Here is a 23,406-nt window from a genome sequence, read left to right as displayed (position 1 = left end):
CTACATCACTTTATTGCTTCTTAAATAACTTAAAAACTCTCTAAGTTCAAGAAAACAGAAAATTGCCCTTTTGGTATATTTTAGCAAATCTTCAATTTTTCCATTTTAGGTAACCTTCAAAATTAACTCCTAAAAATTTGAAAATAAAATTGGACTTTCCTTAAGGTATGACAACTTGACCTGACAACTAATCTTTGAATTTGGAAATGTCCATTCAAAGTTATTACAAAAAACAAACTCTAAGAAATGAACAAAAATTATGAAAACTGAGTTTTGGGAGTCTAAACGGATCTTCTAAGACCTGAAAAATAAATTCTTTTGGAAACAATGGAGCAAAGCTAAATTGTCATCCCATCAAACTCCCCCTTCCGAAACCGCTGTAAAAATTTGAGAGAAAACCCATGTCCAAGTCAAAAATTATGACTCCCAGAAGTTGATGCATCAAATTCTATTGACTTAAGAAAATTAGGAAATATTCAAAGATGCTCTTAAAATAAATATATTGATTAAACAATTTTTTGACAAAGATAATCTCATTTCTCTAATCCTCAAGGCATGTGAAACGTTACTAAGGGAAAAAAATGTGGACTTGATAAGGTTAGAGTTGATTAGTCTTGGGAAAAATAATTCATTTTTTGGGGGAAAAAGTTGTGGCAAAAGAAGAAGCAAATAGATGATAGCATCATGGGGTCCCCCCTTGCTGCCTAAGTTCTAGTTGCATTGATGAGCACATCTCTGAGAACCTTATGGTTGGAGTACGACACGATGCTATATGAAAATGAGAAGGGGGAACATAGAATCTCAATTGTCAAGAGTACAATTGATATTAGTATTAAAGGTATTACTCAAGGCATAAGAAGGTTATGGGGGGGAGCCCAAGATATCAATGGGTTGCAAGCTGAATATTTAAATTGGGGTAAAAGTATTCTTACACCTCATATCAATCATATTCTCAACAATGTTAATGAGGGATTTCTTTAGAAATTGGACTACTAGTGTGGTGATTCCCTTTCATAAAAGAGAAAACATAAAATAACCCTTCAAACTATGAACCTATTGTGGTTAATCCTCTCCTTGGAAAGCTATTTAGCAACATGGTAGAATGGAAAATTAATATGAGTGGAAATAGAGAGGAAAAGAGCTAAGGGACAAGTTGATTTTAGACCATGATATTACGCCATCGACCATGGGATTACTCTTAGATTCTTTGTTGAAAAAATAGGGAACATCGATGCAAAGTGGTTAGAGGAAACAAAGTAGACTCAACTCAATCTATCTTGATCCTCAATAGTAGATCAAGTCTTGGACTCACCCTTGGGTGAATCATTCTTTCAACCTCGAAGTGTTTACACACACAAAGATGCCACACTATATGGAGATCTTCCCTTTTGTGAGTTTGATCAACTCACTCTACAAATATGAAGCAAAAACTATCCTCTTTTGATCCTAACTTCAATACTATGGCAAATCAACCCCAAGACCTTGACTCACACACGCACCAAAAATGGACACAGTCTTAAAGTCAATTTCTATGGGAGCGAAAATGACACATTCAATCTTAGAACATCATACCATAACCTTCCCAAGAGGTTTCAAATATCCACAACTTCTCCAATGCCACAATGCACAATTTGACCCACTAGGCTACTAACCATTTGAAACCAATTTTTAGGGAACAACTTTTGAAAGTTTTAAAACATAGCAAAAAAATAGGTTTTTAGATACCCTTTTTGGGCTTAGATCAAACTTCAAAGAACCAAGACCCAACTTCACTCCTGCACCCCTTAACACTTAGCGTGTTCACGGACCTAATAGGCCTAATTAGGCTTGGATAACAAAGAAAGCTCAAGGATGGCTACATAGAATTCAATTAATGGTTCAAGGAGTCTTCCCACAACTTATCTCAACCAATTCCATCATTAGATTTTTTCTAGACACTCCCTATCTTAATTGTGTCCTCAAATACTCACTTTTTAGGCCAAACGAATGGGTTTGTTTAACCTAGGGCTTGGTGGTAAAAATGTATAGTTGAATCCTCTAGTTCCAACCTTTTGGAATCATAGAATGTACATCACTAACTTGCATTTCCCCTAGGGCCATTGAAATCCGCTGCTGAAATTGTAAGTTAGGCCCATATTTCCTTAAAACCCTTATGGAATTAGTGTTTTAGAACAGTTTCCCTAGATCGAGCATAGCTTTCACCAAACCTCTCCAATTCACTTCAAACTAATTGCATCTGGCAAGTAACTCATCCCTATACACAACTGTGTCAACTGATTAGATAGATCAATCTGTATAGTTTCGTACAATCAAATGAAATAGTGATCTTGCGAGAAGAAATATCTATAATTAGATAAAGTAAATAAAATGAAGTTACTTATTTCTTTTCTGTTTTCATGCCTTGAATAGTGGCTTCACTTTATCCCTATTTTCATGCCTTGAATGGTGGCTTCACTTCTTCCCTATTTTCATGCCTTGAATAGAGATAATTATTTCAAAATTATTTCTTTAACTCGACTACTTATCTTTTATTTTTCTATGTATGATGTTTTAGTTTTTTATTTTTAAATCTTTTTCTCCCAATAAGATTGATATCTATATTTTAATTTTTGCCCTCTAATATTTTTCCTCTCCCATATTAATATCATGCTCATGTCCTTTTCCATATGAGTCGAGACTTTAGATATTAATGCCATGACCAAAATTTTGATAATAATTTTGTATAGGTATTTTATTTTGATCAATTGAATATATATATAATGAAAAGGTTATTATTGGTATTAATAATATATTTCACTTGATTGATTATTGAGTAATAGGTCAGAATAGTATTTTTATTAATATTGATGATGTCTTACGTATTATTGATTAATATATTTAATTAACTATACTTATCAATTTCTAATATTAATTTGTCCATTTGATTAACTTGTGTATTAATATATTAATATATTTCTAATAATGACTATAAGATATAAACTAATATCTTATAGTCATTATCTATTATCTACCATTATTAGGGCTTATGACACAAACTTCTTGCAAACACATCTAAAAATAGTATTCTTCAATCCATCATGGCTAAATAGTTGAACTAAAATGTCCACAACCGAATTTCAAATGGTTGTAATCTTTGGTGCCAACTTGAGACTACTCAAGCAACTTTTGAAAACTTGTTTTGCAACTTGGCAAAATGTTGCTAACAACTTTGCAGCTTTTGCAATGTTTGTCAAAACTTTCCAAACTTATTCCTAGGCTCTACCAAGCCTTCAATGATTCATTCTAGACCTAAAACATTACCAAACATCCTATCTGACCCTACTATGACCTTTTACATGGACCCCATAGTCTAATTGAACTCCGAGTTTATACGATCTCTTGGAGCCTATTAGCCTTACAAAATGGGTTATTTTACATTGTTAATTGATCCTTTTGGATTTGATCCTTTATTCCCTTGTTACATATTTTCTAACCCATTATACTCCTTGTTTCTATATAAGGTGTGTTGAACCAAACACCCAAGGGGTTGAGGCCCTTTGCTATTTTGTGGACTTTAAAAAGACCTTTGACACAGTGGCACACAATGAACTTTTGGATAGAATGGAAGAATTGGAAACTCCTAAAGAGTTTAGGGTTGTGGCACATAACTTTATGAGTAGGTTAAGGCTAAAATCAAAAGTACATAGGGGATGTCAGAATTTTTTGGCAAGGATATGGGAGTCAAACAGGGGTGTTCACTCTGTCCAACTTAGCTTGGGATTTATATTGATAAGTTGGAAGAATGGTTAAACAAGACCAATTGAGAGGGGGTTTAGCTAGCTAGCTATGTGATAAAACTACTTTTGTATGCAGATGATCTCATTTTAATATCCAAAATGGCCAATGGGTTGAAAGAGCACTTGAAGGCACTGGAAACCTTTAGTTAAGAGGTGGGAATGCAAGTGAACCCCAATAAAACCAAGGTGATGATTTTATCTTTCAAAAGAAGTAGGAATATTTTAAGAAAGTTTGTTTTTTGAAGGAAATCCTTTAGAGATAGTGAACGGGTACAAATATTTAGGAATTTATTTTCAAAACAAACTTAGTTGAGAAACTTGCAGAGAAAAAAGAACTCGAGGGAATGGAAAATGTTGTATTGTTTATAGAATAATTTTAGGAATGTTGAGTTGTGAGATTGGAAGACCAAGAAAATGTTGTTTGGACTATTACTGGCCCCGATGATCTTGTATGGGTGTGAAATTTGGGGCAGCAGTATGTTATATACAAAATGGAGACAAGTAGAAAGAACTCAAAAAAAAATTATCATCAACAATCTCAAGATTAAATTTTTTGGGTGTTGGGGAGTGTTAAAGAACCATTTTGGCTAGTGCATTGTTGTTGTAACACTCCTCTTGGGAAATCAAACCAACAACTATGCAGAAGCTATGGCTTCCCTTCAAGCTATTCTTCTAGCTAAGGAAATTGGCGCAAGAAAAATTTGGCTAGAGGGAGATTCAAACAATATAGTGAGATGCCTTAATGGTTCTTCTAGTCCTTCATGCACCATTACCAATATTATATCAAAAGGTAATGACATTCTCAAGACTATGAAAAATTAAAATATTTCTCATACCTTTAGAGAATCCAATATGGTGGTTGACTCTTTAGCCAATGTGGCAAAAAGATCTAGTCAACAAATAAGGTGGCAAGGGGAAACTAGTCTTCCATTAAAGATTATGTCACATATTAATTATGATAAGATTAAGGGGAAAGAAGGAATGATGTGAAATGAATGATTTAATACTTGGATGTGTTATGTTGATGATTGTGAGGCAAGTTTGCGAGTCTGAGGACAATTAAGATAATTATTGTCTTTCTCATCCGTAATTTTTGTGAGCATTTTGGAGTGGATTTAGCTTAATTCTTTTAAACTGGGATGTTCACCATGTTCTCTACAATCGTTCTTGTTGTGAGCTCTGGTTTTGGGGTGTCTTTAAGTTTGAGTGCAAAAAGACTCTAAAAGCGTTGAGTCAATATAAGATCAACATGGGTGGGCAAAGATACATAAGCCAACTTGTTTCCTATGAGAAGTGAAAGAACTGCAAGAGGGTATGGGAGATTTTGAAGGAGGGGGACCTAACTTTGTTTATGGAGAGGCTCCATGGCGACAACCCTATGGTTACAACATTATTTCATAAAAACAAGAATGTGGGGTCATTGGTCTTTCAAGGAAGGAAGATTACTATCAATGAAGACTTGATCTCACAAGTCACTAGTATTCTGGTGTTTGGGGAAAAAAATTACAAAGACGGGAAATTATCTGAGCCTACAGTCAATCTCTTTCTCAAAAACGAATCGAAGAAGGAAGCTCTAGTTAAAATGGGTAAGACTTACTATTCCCCAAGCTCTACTATGAAAATTTGGAGTATAGTGTCGAGGGCAATAATGTACTATATCACTTTGGATGGACGTTTCTTCTAGAATTTTCTCCTACCATTTTGTCCTTTTAAAACATTTTAGGCGCAATAAGAAAGTTTCCATTCCTTCACCTTTTTACTTCCCTCAATACTAGCATCAATGATATCTGGTCTCAGGACGTCACTAATCCCCCATTGCATGATGGCTTTAATCTTTCATACATGATCATATCAAGGCTAACTCTATTGGAATGCAAATTCATGAAAACCCTGATTCTGGCAAGGAAATGGGAGACTTTGTTTCCTTTGATGATAAGAACTATTTGATTGATATAATTGAGGGTTCTAAGTTGGATCATGAAGAGGGGAAAAGCATTAAGAGGAAAGGTAAAGGAAAAACTCCTACTCATTTGACGAGGAAAAAAGGGATATTACCAAGGGAGAAGTGTCAACTGATGAAGAGTATAATGAGGAAGGTGATGAGATGGTATAGATAGGGAAGATCCACAGACTTGGAGTAAAAGGAAGTTTTTCCCTCAGGATCATTTTAAAGGTAATGAGAACATTGTTAGGCCTTCATTTTCATGTCGCTAAAATTTCCCTTTTAATGACAACATTGCCTCTCTTCAAGAGGATAAGCTTAAAGATAATGTTGCTCATGTTAAGGAGATTGAGAATAGGACTCTAAACTTGGAGGACCTGAAGATAAGAGTCCCACAACAAAAAATAAATTGGGTTGTCAGGGGTAAGAAGACAAGATATGTGAACTTAGATCAGGTGATTGGCCCCTTTATGCTTATTCTCGATGATGCTAGTAAAGACCGTGGGCTTAATGTCCTTTTGGCTGCCAAAAATGGTGTTTAGAATTATTATAGGGTGACTAAATGGTTTTTCATGAATTTAATGATGTCCATCTCAACATGAGGGTTCTAGAGGGAAAGTTGATATGCAGAATGTGTTTGTCACTACTAGGGAGCTAGCAAAGGTGGGAGCTATGGGGAAGAGATGGGCATTAAGGGTCTTAAAGCTTTGGAGGACAAGGTGTTGGCTTTGGAAGGTAAGGTTAACAATATAGATTTTGGGCTTAGGAGTATTGCTGACCAAAGCTTCAAAATTTGGAAAGCTTTAAATGAACACATTAAGATCCTTCTAAGCAATGTGGATAATATGGACAATGCCATTATACATGTAGCTAATGATAAGGACTCTCCCACAGAAGCTGGACCCAGCAAGAGAACCAAAGCGCACACCAGGAAGAAAGAGTTGGCTAGTTTGTGGGTGTTATCTTTTCCCTCAAGGTAAGAAATTTTTGTTTGGTTATGGTCCTTTTTAGTCCTTTAAATTTTATTTTTTGTGTTTTAACTTGTCAACATGTCTAATGATGTTTTTAATTATTTAAATGCAATTCCTACGCAAAACTCCAACTAATCAAACTCAAAATATATATTTTGTCCAAGAATTTGAGATCAGTTCGTTAAAATGTCTAGTTCTTGTTGTAAGGACCTGAACTTCAAATCTCCATAGGAGCATCTATGTGGAATTCCAAGTTGTGGTTCTTGGCCATCCATAGTTGGCTTGGTTTTATAATAAAGTGGATTTTAAGACGTGACATTTAGTCTTCAATATGTAATTTGTAACATTTTCTTGTAAATAAATTGTAAATGCTTCTACAGCTCATAAACACCTTTTATTTGTCTCATCTTAGTGCGCATATTAACAATATGTATGTTAGAAATATGCAATATAATATATTTTAATCTTTACTGGGTTCACTATTCAAAAGCAATTTTTGCCAGTCAAAATTGTATACGATATATTGTTATTTCATGCAAATTTTAACTTGCTGAGCATTTTAACAACCAAATTATAAATTTCCTCTGGATTAAATTTATTAGGAACAAAGCATGCCTACATAAGAGCTGGCCAACGGAAACAGTTACAAAACATGGATGAATTTGAGCTCATTGACAGAAATAATCACATATTAGCCAAATTGCTTCGAATACAATGTAGATAAAGTTCCCAATAGAATACGCCTGCAATGCATAATGCACGAAATGCCTTTCATAAAAAGGCTTAACACGCATTTCCTAAATGAATGTGTAATGGGGCAAACAATCACAAGGCATCCCTGCATGAGAGCTGGTTGTCAGAAAAAAGTCGCATGTTAACCAAGAAAGCTCAAATATAGCTGAAAATAATAATATTCACAAGTGAACACACCTGCAATGCATCTTGCATGAGATCCCTCAATGAAATACTAAATACACATTGCCTTGAACAAAGGTAATAAGTGTTGTCGGTAAAATGTATAATGTAGCCGACGGGTAGAGTAGTATCCAAATAGGTGCGTGACGCTTGAGTCACCCCTTCAGAAAGGTATATGTACACGTCCGAGATGGACTTTGGAATCATCATTGTAATCGAAAATCATTGTAGTTATTGTAATCTGCAAGTGCATACATGAATAAAGTACCTGTTCGGAATTGAATCGTGTTATACTTGTGTTGAACTTCTTACCCTATACAGTAAACATTTGGCGTCGTTGCCAGACGAACCTGGAACGAAGGAATGATATGAAGATTGATGCCGAATTTGCCAAACAAAGATCAGAATAAGGTGAAAGATAAAATGAACTAAGTACAGCAAAAAAAAAATTAATTTTAACACAGCAAGTAGAATGCAGACAGAGACTTCAGCAGATTGCCGAGGGGCACCGAAGGGGTGAAGAGGCATAGACGGAGGGAGTGCACTCACCTAGTAGGCTGAGGAGTGCCAAGGAATTGCTGGAAGAAACTCGACAACACTTGAATTTGGTGGAGGAAACAAGGGAAGAATTTCTTAACCTGTATACGCCGATGGGAGAGTGTCCAAACGGAAGGGAAGCAACTCGCACGGCTCGGAGTGCCAAGGAAGCACGAGTGTGGAGGGATCTCTTTGTTCCTAATACACCGGACAAACGGATACAGGCGGAGAATAGAACATCACTTGAAGACTTGTCACCAGACAACGCGGTTGTTGGGAACAAGACTGTTGTCCAGAACAGCGTGGAAGACCAGAACAGCGCGGAAGATCAGAACAGCGCGGAAGCACAGAATAGCGCGGGAGAACAGAATAGCGCGGGAGCTCAGAACAGTGCGGGTACACAAGTACCTCAGAATCCAAGACAAGTAACGATGGCTGGCCCTAAAGAAAAGTTACCCAAGTTTCACGGTGATGGTTCAGCAGACCCTATCAGACATTGTAAAACGTGTGAAACCATATGGACGACAAATGGTGTGACGGATGAGGATGATTGGGTAAGACAATTTCCAGCGACCCTACGGGGTGTGGCGATAGACTGATTTTCTGACACTAGTCCTCAAAAACTTAATACATGGGATAATGTTAAAAAAGAATTTATAGCAGAATTCAGATTACTTCGAAATGATAATGAAATAGTGGCAAAAATCTACAGTACCAAACAAGGAAAGAATGAGACAGTCCGAACCTATGCCAGGCAACTGAAGGAATTGATCGGAAAGATGGAGAGTCAACTAGCGGATGGGTTGAAAAAACGGTGGTTTGTGGAGGGGCTACGGCCGGCTCTTAAAAAGAAAATGAAGATTGTACCACCGGCATCGTACACCGATGCGTATACTCACGCTATGGATTTGGAAAGTGAACAGAAGACGAGTAAGAAGAAAAAGCATAAGTCCTCTGATTCAGATGATTCATCCTCGGGAAGTAGTAGTAGTGATGAGGAATCAAACAAGAAGGTGAAAGAGCTACAAAAAGACATGCTACAGATGATGAAAGAATTCAAAAATTTGAAAAAGAATCCAAATACAGTAAAAGGAGAACTGTGGTGTACAGATTGCAAGGAGGACGGACATACGAAGGGTTCATGCCCGAAGAAGCAGTTTTGTGACATTTGCCAGGTGGCGGGGCATTCCCTGAAAGAGTGCCCGTTTAACTTGAAAGCAAAAAGACACCAACAGGTGTTACTCACGCAAGAAGCGTCGAACAATAGCAATAACGCGGGCAATGATGCAACTTCAGGTGGATAGAAATAACAATAGACGCGGAAGGGGTGGAAGCAATAGCAACAACAGTGGAGGCCGAAGTAGAATACAATATGATGCAAGTGGAAGGCCAATGATACAGTGACGGGCATGTAATCTTTGGGGTCACTTTGCGAGGGACTGTACTACAAAAGAGGCGCCCCAGCTACTGTGCAGATGGTGTGGTCCAGGGGACCATGAAGATTCAAAATGTCCTAAACAAAGTGTAAATTTATTAAGTATTGAAACAAGGAACAAGAACATGTTGGCGATCACACGGGAGCAGGCGAGGAAGGCAAAATATCCAAATGCGGAAGAAGAAAAAGAGAGGTTACAGAAAGCCCGAGCAGAGATAGAAAAGCAGATGATAGCAGAGAAGTCACAAATAAAAGACAATATTGTAACTCCGAAAAGAAACTTGGCAGAACAAAGTATGGTGAAACAGATAATGCAAATGGAGGCGCCAGTTAGATTAAATGATCTTCTTATTACCATGCCACAGCTGCGTATGGCCATTATAAATATGACACCATTTCTGAGAGCAATGGAAGAAGCACAGGATGGCCAGGAGGGAACAAAGAATAGCAAGGGAACAACCCCGGCAGCAGCAACAGATCCAATGTTACTAGCACTGACAACAGGCAGACACCCAGCAATAGTGGAGATGGGCATTCTGGGTACGGTGTTAACAGATACAATAGTAGATGGAGGATCGGGAGTGAATGTGATGCCAGAAGATATCTGGAAAAAACTAGGACAACCAACACTATGGCCACCCACCTTTAGGTTACTTACAGCAGATCAACATGGAATAAAACCCTTGGGCACTCTGATGGCGCAGTCGGTAACAATTGAGACACAACCATTTTTGCTGGATTTTGTAGTCATTCCATTAAAGAGAAGAGGGTATGACGCCATCCTAGGACAAGGGTGGTTGGTGCAGGCTAAGGTAAAGCATGATTGGAAAAGGAACACCCTGTCAATGGAGAAGGGAAGTAGGAGATTTATAATCGATTTGCATACACAGATGGTAGGAGAAGAAGCCGCGTCGTCAGACTCAGAAGGCGATGGCGAGAGTGATGACGAAGGGAAAAGAAGGATGGAACCAGATGATGAAGGGGTGTTGAGACTAGAAGGAGGCTCAACAGATGACGACTTAGACTCCATGAATGGACTGTTGCATTGGCAAATGGAAGCCTATGAGGTCTTTCCGAGCTACAATATTTTGAGTGTCGAGGAGGGAAAAGAAGGCCAAGAGTTCCCGAAGGAGTACAATGAACTGAAGGAGGGGAGAGCGCAGGTGGATGAAACACCTGCCCATACGTTCAGTAAAGATAAACTAATAAAATATGAAGAGCCGACAGTGAAAGCAATGAACTTGGGTGATGAGGACAATTCGAAGAACATTCTTGTAGGAGACGATTGGAAACCAATATTAAAGGCAGCAGCATTCAGAATATTTATGCAATACAAAGATGTTTTCGCTTGGATGTATAAGGACTTGAAAGGAGTACCACCAAAACTATGTGTCCATCGGATACCATTAATCGTAGGCGCAGTACCAGTACGGAAGAGACTGTATCGAATGAACAAAAACTATGCAGCGCAGGTCACGGAAGAGATTGACAGGATGTTAGAGGCGGGTATCATCTTTAAAGTGCAGACAAGTGAGTGGGTATCACCGATCGTGATATCCTTGAAAAAGGATACGACACAGATAAGAATATGTGTGGATTTTCGATGTTTGAATGTCATGACAATTAAAGACCTGTTTCCGATACCATTTACAGATAGCATTTTGGAGGAAGTAGCGGGGCATGAAATTTATTCATTCATGGACGGATTCTCAAAGTATAATTAGATATCCATCGCTGAGGAGGATAAATTTAAAACGACATTCATTGTCGAGGATGGAGTACATGCATATAACAGGATGCCGTTCGGATTATGTAATACTCCGGCGACTTTCGAAAGGATTATCCTGTATATATTTGATAAGATGTCTATTGGAAATTTTAAGGCATTTTTAGATGATTGGTCAATTTTTAGCACAGAAGACAAACACATAACGGCGTTAGGAGAATGTATGGAAAGGTGCAGGTGAGCAAGATTAGCATTGAACCCGGAAAAGTGCAGGTTCATGGTGCCGCAGGGGAAGCTGCTTGGGCATATAGTTTGTAAAGGACTGAAGACGGATCCAGACAAGGTCTGTGTGATCTTAGAGATGCCACCCTCGACAGATGTGTCGGAAGTGAAGTCGTTTTTGGGGCACATCGGTTATTATCGAAGATTTATCAAAAATTATGCAAAATTTTCTTATCCACTGGACAAACTCACCTGCAAGGGTGAACCTTACAAATGGGAGGCTGAGCAGAACGAAGCCTTTGACGGATTGAAGACAAGGTTGGCTACGGCTCCGATTTTGGCCTATCCGAATTGGGATAAAGAATTTCATGTCCATGTAGATGCCTCAAATTATGCCATCGGAGCAAACACTGGCGCAAACTGGCGACCACAGGTTGGACCATCCAGTGTACTTTGCAAGCAGATTGTTGTCAAAAGCAGAGAGAAATTACAGTACCACAAAGCGAGAAGCGTTGGGGATGGTATATGCAGTACAAAAGTTTAGACACTACTTGTTGGCCACTCCATTTGTGTTCTATGTAGATTATCAGGCGTTACTCTATTTGGTTAATAAGCTGATTATTCAAGGAAGAATAAGCCGATGGTTGTTATTATTACAGGAGTTCACATTTAAGATCGTGGTACGGCCAAGAAAGAGTCATGTGAGTGCAGATCACCTATCAAGAATAAAATCAAGGGAGCCACCTAAAGGAGTTAATGATGATTTTTCAAATGCGCAACTTTTTCACGTTATAGTACTACCAGCCTGGTACACACGCATTGGAGAATATCTATCGACAGGGCAATTTCCAAGTGACATTTAACCAAACGAAAGACGAAAATTGGTACTGAGAAGCCAGACATTTCAGTTAATTAATGGCCTACTATATAAAATGGGACCAGATCAAATTCTAAGACAGTGTGTCCTCGAGGAGGAAATTCTGAAAGTACTAACGGAAGCACATGAAGGTCTAGCGGGAGGACACATGGGGCCAGATACTACTGCCCGAAAAATATTTTTAGCAGGACTATGGTGGCCGACTGTATACAATGACGCCAGGGAGTGAGTCGTTGCATGTGATACATGCCAACGGGCTGAAAAACCATTGAAGAGAGATTTTATGCCTTTGAATCCCTCGCATGCACAGGAACTGTTTGAGAGATGGGGACTGAATTTTATCGAACCACTGAAGGTGAGCAAAACAAGGTGTCGATACATCGTGGTAGCAACAGAGTACTTAACTAAATGGGTGGAGGCACGCGCATTGCCAGACAACTCTGCAGTCAACACAGCAAAATTTTTATATGAACAAATTATTACGAGGTACGGGGTCCCACTCCAGTTGACGAGTGATCATGGGGGACATTTTGTTAACCATGTAATTAGAGTACTCACTACTGATTTCAAAATTTACCATTCATTGTCGAGCCCGCACTACCCAAGAGCTAACGGACAGGTAGAAGCAACGAACAAGATTCTGGTAGGAGTGATTTATAAATCCTGTACAGTTGAGAGAGAAGATTGGGAAGAGAAGTTACCATCTGCTTTATGGGCGTACCGCACTTCGTATAAAGTAACTACAGGACATACCCTGTTTCAGCTAATGTACGGATAGGAGGCAGTGGTGCCGACAGAATTCATGGTGCCAAGTTTAAGGGTAGCGATCGAGAATAAACTAAGCGATATGGAGAGCTTACGAGAGAGGTTGTATAACCTGAACAAACTCGATGAGCGGCGGTTGCAGGCGCAATGGGCCATCGAAGTCACACAAACAAGGAGGAAGGCGTGGCATGACAAGCACCTAAAATTGAACAACTTTCAAACCGGTCAGTTAGTACTCAAGTATAATGGATGAAATGAAATAAGACCTGAAAAATTTAAAGTTAAATGGGTTGGACTGTACAAGATACGGGAAGTTGGATACAATGGAGCAATTAAATTGTGGACACTGGACGGAAAAGAAATACCAGATGCCGTAAATGGATCAAAATTGAAAATATACAACGAAAGGAAGGATTCTCCGCGGAGAAACAGCTGAACGAAGAAAAGATGTCTGTAAATAATGTATATATAGGAAGTATATATTTTGGAGTAAAGTTAGGATAGTTTAATTGGATTTAAAATATAAAATAGAAATAAGCAGAAAAAAAAAAAAAAAAGAGGATGTAGTTTGAAGTAGAAGAGCAATAAAAACATATATAATTTGATTTTAAGCCAATTTATATATTCATCATGAAGTGGATAAAAAGTACAGGGAGGGGAATTATAATAAAAATATATATACCATAGAGAGAAATAGAGAAATATGAAGAAAATCACGAAGCAAATACTAAAGGGAGAAAATGATAATAAAGTGAGTTGTCTTTGATGACGTGAGGCTTTTTTTTTTTTTAATGACCATATGGACCCAAAAATAAGTGGAAAAATTGAGATCGTACGGTCTACCGTACGGAGAATAGAGTGAAAGCTTCTCAGGACCGTACGACTCCTTTAAGATGACCGTACGACTCCCTTAAGATGACTGTACGGCCTTAAAAGCTCGTATGCGGTGCAATATAAGCCGTACGACTAGAGAAGATAAAGGAATATGCAAATAGAAGACCGTACCTTGCAAAGCCCGTATGGACACAGGGAAATTAAATAAGAGACCGTATGGCCTGAGGAGGAACATTACCGTATGGTGATAGGAGAGACCATACGGCCTGAGGAACATTACCATACGGTGGTAGGAGAGCAATTGGGTTTTGGAGACCGTACGGCCTGGGGAGCGGTGGCAAGAGAGCAATTGGGTTTTGGAGACCGTACGGCTGCTAACCCAGTCAGATAAGGAGGAGAAGAGGTCGTACGGTTGAGATAAATTTCTTGGAAATATCAAACGTACGGACGGCTGGAATAAGCTTTAAAAAATATATATATATATATATTACAAGGACCGTACACAAGAAGGGATTTGAAGCAGATGAAAATAGAGGAGTGAGGATATCTTAAGGATTAGAGCATTTCCAAGCAAGATAAAAAGAAATTCTTTTAGAGCCGTATTGAAAAATTTCAAGGAAGTCGTACCATCACTACGGAGGCTGGAATTAAGAAGCTGTACGGTACGGAAGCTAGAAAAACTGTGGAAAGTAACTGCCAGAACAGTGTGACATTTATTCACAAAAGACGAAAGGGTAACGATATGGAGTCAGCTGGAAAGAGGGCTTGGAAGAGAAAACTGGACGAGGACATGAATAAGAACACGAAGACACTACCGTCAGGAATTCGTGTAGCAGGAGGGATGTATACAGGAACCAGTAGTGCAAGCGCAAGTAAGAAAGCAAAGCAAACCAGGCAGCAAGGAGAAATTCCTACAGTACAGAGTATCACATTCGAAGGGTTAAATGGTGCAGAGTGCCGAAAATGGTGGCAGGAGACCCCAGACAACCACCAGGTGAAGGCTAGTATCCGAAGAGCACAGGTTGAATGGGTAGTGCAAATGCCTGTATTTTGCATCAGAGACTACGAGGGGTTTTTGCGCATTATGATTGAAACATATGACAGGTTCTCCAGAAGCAGTACATTTGAATATCTTGGTTGCAAGTTAACGGTAGCATTTAGACCGGCAGATTTTACACAAGTATTTGGCATACCTGGTCATACTCAGGGTGGGAGAAAAATAGAAGCAAGCCGAAAAAATTAAGCCAGGAAGTGAAAATGAAATTGATACAGCTTGTGTGCGGAGACCTGTCGCAAGTAGAACAGGAGGCTCTTTCAATCACGTCCAAAGGCAGAGGACTAAAGAAATCTAATATCCAGGAGGGGCATTGGCGTTGTTTGATAGACATAGTTAAAAGTCGTCTCACAGGTTCGAGCCGCGCTTCAGATATCTCGTTTCCACACGTAGCCATGATGAACGGAATCTTGCACGGCAGAGTATATGACTGGGCAGCACTATTGGCTGAGCGGATGTCAGAGTTTATGACACTGCAGCACAAAACGTTCTATATGCCACATTATGCTATTGGTCTGTTTTTGGATGCGACGACGCAGCTGATCCCGAATGATGCCCTGGAGGCAAAACTGGGACCACTCGCGCCTGGCAAACCACCTATAATGCAGTGGAAGCACTTGGATACTCTCGGCACCAAAACAATAGGGCAGAAGCGACCAAGGCCGAATGATGGCGACACCGATAGTGGCTGGGAGGAAACATCTTCAGAGGAGAATGGGTCTGAGGGGGAAGAAGAAGATGACGAAGAGGTAGGAGTAATCACGGCTACACCCTTGAGATTTTCACGGCCTATGCTTTCGACTACGACACACTTGATTTCGGTGGGTATACACGGTATCCCAGGGTTTGGACAAATCAGACAGCCGATAGTGATGACACCAGTCTTAGTTACGACACAGCCCACCGTAGAGACACAAGCTGTAGCAGAGTCACATCCATCACCGACGGAGATAGTAGCCCCGGTGGCACCAATGGAACCGGCTCATGAGACTCTATCAGATACAAGAGAGACTTTTGTACCTGACAGGGAGATGGAGATAGACACGGAGACAAGGGTGTTGGAGGTACCGTAGGTGAGAAATTGGGGACATCAAGTGTCCTACTGGATGTAGCAGGATCTGATGCGGTGGTTGCAGAAGACACGACACTGTTGGCATCACCTGAGCAGGACAGCGAGAGAGAGGACCGGACACAAAGGGTGAGTGCTTTTCTGAGTACAAAGTTCCACAGAACTCCAACACCTCGAGTGACATACTTGTCGACACCCACGCGGGAAGCAATTTCGGAGAACCCACTACAGGAGGTTGCGTAGGCACAGAATGAAGGAGTAACGCGTAGTGGAGCGTATGGCGGATGAAGTAGAGAAGGCTATGAGTACACAGCAGAAGCACCCACTAGTGCAGGAGGCAACGAGGACAAAGGCAATTTTTCTTGATGATATCGCAACTCTAGCATCTCAGGCTTGCCAGGTTATAGATTCGGCAAAGATGCAGGCGTTGGAGTCAGTAGGAAAGGAGCTGGAGGGAGTCATATCCTTCATGAGGATGGGGTGTCTAGCTGCCTTTACCGTTTGTTTTTAGGAGAGGGGATGGCCCGATGTGGAAACCACAGAGATGCGACAGGATTGGTCCATGACAAGGGAACCTGTGAAGGAGAGCCGGATTGAGATACTGATTCAGGAGATCGCAAGGTTACACAGGGAGATATATTACACCCTTCGGAGTCAGGCGGACCAGCTAGCAGCTGAAAGAGCTGGGGAGGAGTCAGCTGCCAGGTTTGCTTCGGAGAAGGCAGCCTGGGAATCGGAGAGGGCGGCCTGGCAATCCAAGAGGACAGCCCTGTCAAGAGCAAAAGAACAATTAACAGTAGCAAATGAACAATTGACGACAGAAAAAGAAAAGATGGCAGCAGAAAAGGAGAGGGAATTGGGAGAAGTCAGAGAGATGATGCAGTCAGCCCTAGAGCTCCAGTTGGAAGCAGAAGTTGAGCTAAAGATCAAGAAGGAACAGGTCTACAAGCTAAGAGCAGAGGTGAACGAGTTGCGGACGCGGACGGCCACTATGCCAGAGACGCATCCCTCTGTCTAATACTTATGCATTGATGTATTGCGTTAGAAAATTTTGATTTTTGTTGTATTGTCGTCCGGAGACGACCTTTCTTTTTGGGGGGGATGATGTCGGTAAAATGTATAATGTAGCCGACGGGTAGAGTAGTATCCAAACAGGCACGTGACGCTTGAGTCACCCCTTCGGAAAGGTATATGTACACATCCGAGATGGACTTTGGAATCATCATTGTAATCGGAAATCATTGTAGTTATTGTAATCTGCAAGTGCATACATGAATAAAGTACATGTTCGGAATTGAATCGTGTTATACTTGTGTTGAACTTCTTACCCTATGCGGTAAACAATAAGTTGCCAAATAGACAGCAAGAAAGAAAAGTACAACATAAGTGCATTACTATTAGAGCTTTAAATTAATGTATGTTGTGTTGGATATTATACTGTTACAAAATCCAAAGCATCCTAAAAAAATTGTGGTTCACATCCTTCATCTCAGAATATATAATAGGCATGGCAAGGTTGTATTTTATTTTGAGTGATATATCCCAGCATTTTCGATGGGAAATTAATCTTTCAACAATTTGATATCAATAACAAAGCTTGCCGTGTATAAACAGCCTATCTGGGTGGAAGCTCAAAATCATGCTTACTGTCAGAGCATAATTGCTACATAAAACAGTGTACATCCAAAAGAATTTGTTTAGTACAAAGGTCTGTGTACCTTGCATTTTTAGTCAGCGGTACACCTATTCTGTTAAAAGAGTACTTTGACGCTTTGGTAAAGAAAATACGGTTGTTTCAAGGCCAACAAAGATTTGCTCAATGTAATGCTAGCACTTAACTGCTTCTTTAAGTTGCTACCAAATTGTTAACGTATAGCCTTTATATAGCTTCAAAAGCTACAAACGATGGTGAAAATTGTAAAAGATTAGACCAGGAATGAGTCGCCAGATTTTCCATTGAAAAGAAGAAAATTAAATCCAACAGTATGATGTATGGAAAATGCTGTTCATTTTTTTTCTTGAAGAAGGTACATTGTTTATCCTATGCTGCAATAAATGGTTGGTCTACAATTATCAATAACATTCTGGTAAAGTAGATCATAAGATCACAGTAGATGTAAATGATGACTGCCATACTGCAGGTGGTAGTAGAGTGAACACATAATTTGAAGGCAATGAATTACAACAGACTCAAAATGTGCTAATAATCATCAAACTGCATAAATGCTATATAAATCACATTCCAGATCTCCACTCTTAAAACTTTAAAATGCTTTACAGCAACAAGTTAAGAATGATATTAGTTATTATCTCAATTTGAAAGGTGAAATGCAATCGAGACAGAAAAATGGTAAAATTCTGAATTGAATGTTGTAGCCACATAGTATCTTTACTTGCCACATAGCCACAATCCATTGTGGAAAAAAATATTCAAGGTTCACCATTTCAGTAAGCGATTGGTTTCCTCATTGGATTCAATTTTATCCAATTGCATGCGCTCAAACACTCTAGAAGGGGATTTGCCAGCTTGAATATATGTACGGACCAATGAGTTATAAGTATCTGTGTTGACAAGGTCAACCTTTCTCAGCCTTTTGAACATATCCTCTGCACCATCAATATTACCTGATACCTCAAAGAGATTTAGAATGGCAAGTGCCTTCCCAGGTTCAGGCTGCCATTCACTATATTTTACCTTTGAAAGAGCTTTCTTCATGGCCCCTATAGCTTCATCTGATTGTTTTTGCTTTAGATATCCATCCACAAACATATCCCATGTTTTGTAATTTGGTTTGCCTCCTTTTTCCCGGGCATGTTGAAGAAGTGATTCTGCCTTTTTTATCATTCCTTCGGTAAGATAAGCACCAATTAATACATTTGGCACTCTGATATCATAACTCAAGCCATCATACTCCCATTTTGTAAAATATTTCTCAACTCTCTTGATGTCCCCTAGCTTCACCAATGCAGTAAGCATGCATATATAGTCTGTGTTGGTCATCTTAGGAAAGACTCTCCCAAATTTCTTCCATACTAATTCTACTTTAAGTTTATCACCAAGCTTGGAATGCATGATAATAAGGGTCTTATAAGCATCACGATCCTTCTTCATGAAAATTTTGTGCTCTGTTTCTTTCAAGGCATCCTGTGCTTTCTTAATATACCCCTCTTTGATATAAATGGCTGACAGGTTGCTATATATGGACCAATCATATTTGAATCTGCCATCACGTTTCAGTTCATCTAATACTTTCTCCACTCCATTAATGTCTGAAAGGTCAGCACAACTGTTCATCCAGATCTTGTAAGTGAATGAATCAGGTGAAATATTATCAACCTTCATATCTTGTATCAAAGATAGTACTTTCTCTGGCTGGCCAAGTGTCCTATAAAGAGTCATCATGTTGTTGTATGGAAGTGCCTTCAAAGCAAAACCAGATTCCTTAATCACTTCCATAAGTCCCTCTGCCTTTTCAGTCAGTTTATTTCCTACATAAGAGTTTAGAAGTGCACCATACGTTTTTTGGTTCTTGGCTTTCTCGGGAAGATCTTTAAAAAAGTTCTCAGCATTGCTTATGCCATGCACTTTAGCTATCAAGTCTAAGCGGATGGCAAAGTCACTCAAACTCAACCTAAGTCCTCTATTGCCATTCATCCATTCTGAAACCTGTACTCACAATACAATTAAAGTCAATGAACTATCTTTAGAAACCAGAAATATTAAGCAATGAAGAAAACTTTCATATCTAAACCACACAAAAAACATATTTAAATTTTATTAAAATCATTACATTGAAGTATGAAACATTTCAAACCTCAGCTTTCAAGTCATCAACATGAGCAGTGAAATTAGTCTACAGTGTACTTCCTATTTTGAGTGCAGAGCTCACGATTCTCTTTATAAGTGACAAAGTAGAAGCAATAATAAAAGAGGGAGCCACTAAGCTAATAAACCTTTAAATCAAAGAAGACAACCACAGTATGGTTAACCATATAAAACTTTAAGAGCCTTCCACTCTTAAATATATTTTATGCAAACTAAATGGAAGTATAATGTAAAACAATTTCTTTAGTTTAAACAACCATGAATGCCAAATGTAACGAGAGCTGGAATATGGTCATTGTGTTGCACAACACCCAGTAATAACAAAGAAACGTAATCAACGAAGTGTAAAGTAGTTTATAGAGAATGTAAAATATCTTTGCTCCTGGATTATTCAACATTCTCAAAGCTGTAAAATAACTATAATCCATGTAATAAATGGCAGAGCAATTTCTTCATAATTGTTAGATTGGAAGCCCTGATATTGCTGTTTCCATCCTCAATTTAACAGAGGGCTAGTCATATATACATAGATTTTATGTTTATCTAAGCCAGTGTCAAATTGAAAAAAAGACAAGATCATGTCCTAATTATCAGAAAATTACACTTAAGTTATTATTCATGCACCATGTTAAGATCTGTATGGGTTGCTTAGAGTAAGGAAACATGGAGAAGTGATGACGAACAGATCACAAACAGTAAGTCTCTTGTTGTTAACAATTAAACATTTTAAGTTGGTCCTGGTGTCTGGCAGGAATTATATTGGATTTTTATCCAGAGGAAGCAAAAATTGTGTAGAAAACAGAAAATGAAATGTACGACCAATTTTGGGCTTTGGGTAAATTTGAGTGTGTGTATGTGTACAAAAAAATTAAAGAAGTATACAGAATTATAAAACTAAATCATTTGATAGTATAATACTTCATCATTTATCAATACCAAAAGCCAAAGAGAAATATTAAATATTAATTGAACAAACCTTAAAGACAGAATAATATCATCAAATACATATACTGTGCAAACAGTTTTAGTGTGCTTCAAAAATCAAATGGGGGTAAATGAGGGTCTAAGGGGCAGCAACCCTCGCGGAGGTCAAGAGCCAATGCCTCTCATGGGGTCCTAAGGTGTGGTCCCACAACCATGTAAAACTCCATGGCATGCACCATTTTATGGCCTCATAAAGGGTAATTTTAGGTTTTCTCAAAATAAAAAGCAAGTAAATGCTCAGAAGTAAATTTAAATGGGTGTGATAGGGGGGGTGGTAGATGAGCTCCAGATGCACACAAGGTGTGCACCACGCGTTGTGGATGTGCCTCGATGAGTGGGTTGCACACCCTATGTGCATCTGAAACGCACATCTGGACCGCAACGCATCAGGGTCTGACGTGCACCAGCAGGGTGTGCATCCTGCAACTTAGCTCCAGTGTGTTAGATGGGAGAATACAATAAATTACAAAAGATATGTTAGGCCTGTTGGTTCCCAGAACCACAGATTGGAAATCCAAGAGCTTTGCCAATTCTCTAATATGATTTCTCAATCAGTTCTAGCCAACGAACGGGAATAACCTCCTGATTCAATTCCCCTACACTTTAGGCTTCGCTAAACCTAGGTGGGTAAACCTTCATTAAACCCTTATGACTTGCTTCAAAGCTTTTCTATAGCGAGTTTCAACTTTGTGTATTCTTAGGTTGGCAAAATAAATATGAATGCTTGAAATGTTCAAATGTTTGTATAAGATTTTATCAATATTTGAGTTGATGCTTGCCAGGAGATACAAAAAAGAAATGCTGACTTCAACTATAAATCCAATAATTGTATTTCAACGATTCCAAAGACCAGTGCCTTGTTTGTTTGGGCAATAGAGTCTACCACAAGGAAGATTATTATGTCCAACTTTATGAGACAATATACATTAAAATATCAACAATTACTCTACTCCAAATGCAAAAGATAAATCTTATATGCAATTCGATATTAGTCTAAAAGGATTCTAACTTGTTTGGTGAGAAGTCCAATTAGACCCGGGTGAAGAAACACTTGTATATTTCACACTATCCCTGATTATCAAATAGAGAATGCTATGAAAAATCTAATGCATAAGCTTTGTCGGGAATAATTCAATAATCGCCTCATTGATCATAAAGGACAAATCAAAAATATGGTTTGTTTCTTTTCCTTAAATAAACATAAACAAAGGGCCTCTTTTTATCATTAAAATATAATATTTATCAATTCTTATTAAAGTCGTACTCTGAATATTTATATTTATCCTTATCCCTCCTTACAAAAATCTGAATATTTCTTCGTTATAACACTGTTTCAAAATATGTCTTATATGGGCTCTTCTGATCAAGTTTTGAGGCTGAGAGCGCTCTACTAGGCTTTCATGCAAACTTTCAGTTTTCTTGCGTACGGCTCTTTGTATGAGCTTTCCATCTGTTGTTTCCATTTGTCACACCGCATTTATTGCAGAAGCTTTTAGGCTAGGTTATAATGGCCCCGGCCAGTGGTGACCCAATTGTTACTGGTGTTCAGACTGCTACTTTGGATTGCCATGGCGCCTCCTCTGAAAAAATGCCCTCGCAAATTCGTCCCGAAGGTTTTTCACGAGGTAATCCTGATATTATCCTTCCTATACAAGAATTTGATGCTACATGTGATTGGTTAGAACAGCATACCTTAATAGGGTATTTTGTGGGTAAGACTCCTCCTGAAGCTATGCTCTGAGAATGGGTTAACAAGAGTTGGACTCCTCATGGAGTCCGCCTTGACACTATGCAAAACCTTACCAAAGGTTTTTTTTTAAATTTCGCTTAGCTAACCCGTCGCAAGTAGATGCGGTTTTTAACAACAGCCCCTGGTCTATGCATTCATCCCTACTTGTTTTTCAAAAATGGTTGCGAGACTTCACAATCTCCAACAATAAAAAGCTTAGGGTTCCTGTGTGAGTTGAGTTCCTAGGTTTACCCTTGCCATGTTGGCCTTTTATTGAGTCCATTGCCAATACCCTTGGCAAAGTTATCACAAAGGAACATGAGAAATTTTTCAACGCTCGCCCTCAGAGACGCATTTGCATCGAGGTTGATCTTTCCAAGGATCTTAAGGATCTGTGGAAATCTAGATTGGGGCTCAAACCTTCTCTCAGAAGATGCTCTATTTGAACCTTCCCAACACCTGCTATAGGTGCCAGTCAGCGGAACACAAGATTAGCGATTGCCCTTTGGCTACGCCTAGGGTTAAACCCCCGCCACAAGAAGCTCCTGCCAAGCCAGCCGAAGGGAAAAAAGAAGAATGGATTACTGTTGGGTGCAAGGGCAAGGTTCCCTTGACTCCCTTGGCTCCTAAACAATTTTATGCGGCAGTCGTCGCGGTTCTCCAGGTGTCTTGTAAGTTTCAAACCCTGTTGGCTCACAGGGGATTAAGGCGACCGCCAGGGCTACCACCTCGGCTGTAGTTCGT

The 23,406-nt window shown here is 39.1% G+C and overlaps 2 protein-coding genes across 2 annotated transcripts in view; one reads left to right on the top strand and one right to left on the bottom strand.

Moving 5' to 3' along the window:
- Positions 1-9,701: 9,701 nt before the first annotated feature.
- LOC149561415 (uncharacterized) lies at positions 9,702-12,068 on the top strand. Its single transcript, XM_089827809.1, has 4 exons — positions 9,702-10,515; positions 10,795-11,114; positions 11,301-11,422; positions 11,576-12,068. The coding sequence occupies exons 1-4, from the start codon at positions 9,702-9,704 to the stop codon at positions 12,066-12,068; spliced, it is 1,749 nt and encodes a 582-aa protein (XP_089683935.1).
- A 6,253-nt stretch (positions 12,069-18,321) lies between these two features.
- Positions 18,322-23,406, bottom strand: part of LOC149561414 (large ribosomal subunit protein mL101 (rPPR4)-like) — a 51,670-nt gene continuing 46,585 nt past the window's right edge. Inside the window, exon 2 of the mRNA XM_089825137.1 lies at positions 18,322-19,790. Within this exon, the coding sequence (XP_089681263.1) occupies positions 18,561-19,790 (1,230 nt within the window). The 3' untranslated portion in view covers positions 18,322-18,560. The remainder of the gene's footprint in view (positions 19,791-23,406) is intronic.

This window comes from Cupressus sempervirens, chromosome 4, assembly GCF_028749045.1.
Source record: "Cupressus sempervirens isolate cs-2001-9-10 chromosome 4, ASM2874904v1, whole genome shotgun sequence".
Classification (NCBI taxonomy): Eukaryota; Viridiplantae; Streptophyta; class Pinopsida; order Cupressales; family Cupressaceae; genus Cupressus; species Cupressus sempervirens.
The sequence above is the reverse complement of the archived record's forward strand: the minus strand, read 5'-3'. Positions and strand labels throughout refer to the sequence as shown.

What these genes read in the sequence shown, in the direction of transcription:
- LOC149561415 (XM_089827809.1), top strand. Translation starts at nt 9,702, where the DNA reads ATGTTGGCGATCACACGGGAGCAGGCGAGGAAGGCAAAATATCCAAAT. An exon ending in CTCAGAAGGCGATGGCGAGA is followed by an intron (nt 10,516 to 10,794) that starts GTGATGACGAAG and finishes TAAAATATGAAG; the next exon opens with AGCCGACAGTGAAAGCAATG. An exon ending in AAGTGCAGACAAGTGAGTGG is followed by an intron (nt 11,115 to 11,300) that starts GTATCACCGATC and finishes AAGTATAATTAG; the next exon opens with ATATCCATCGCTGAGGAGGA.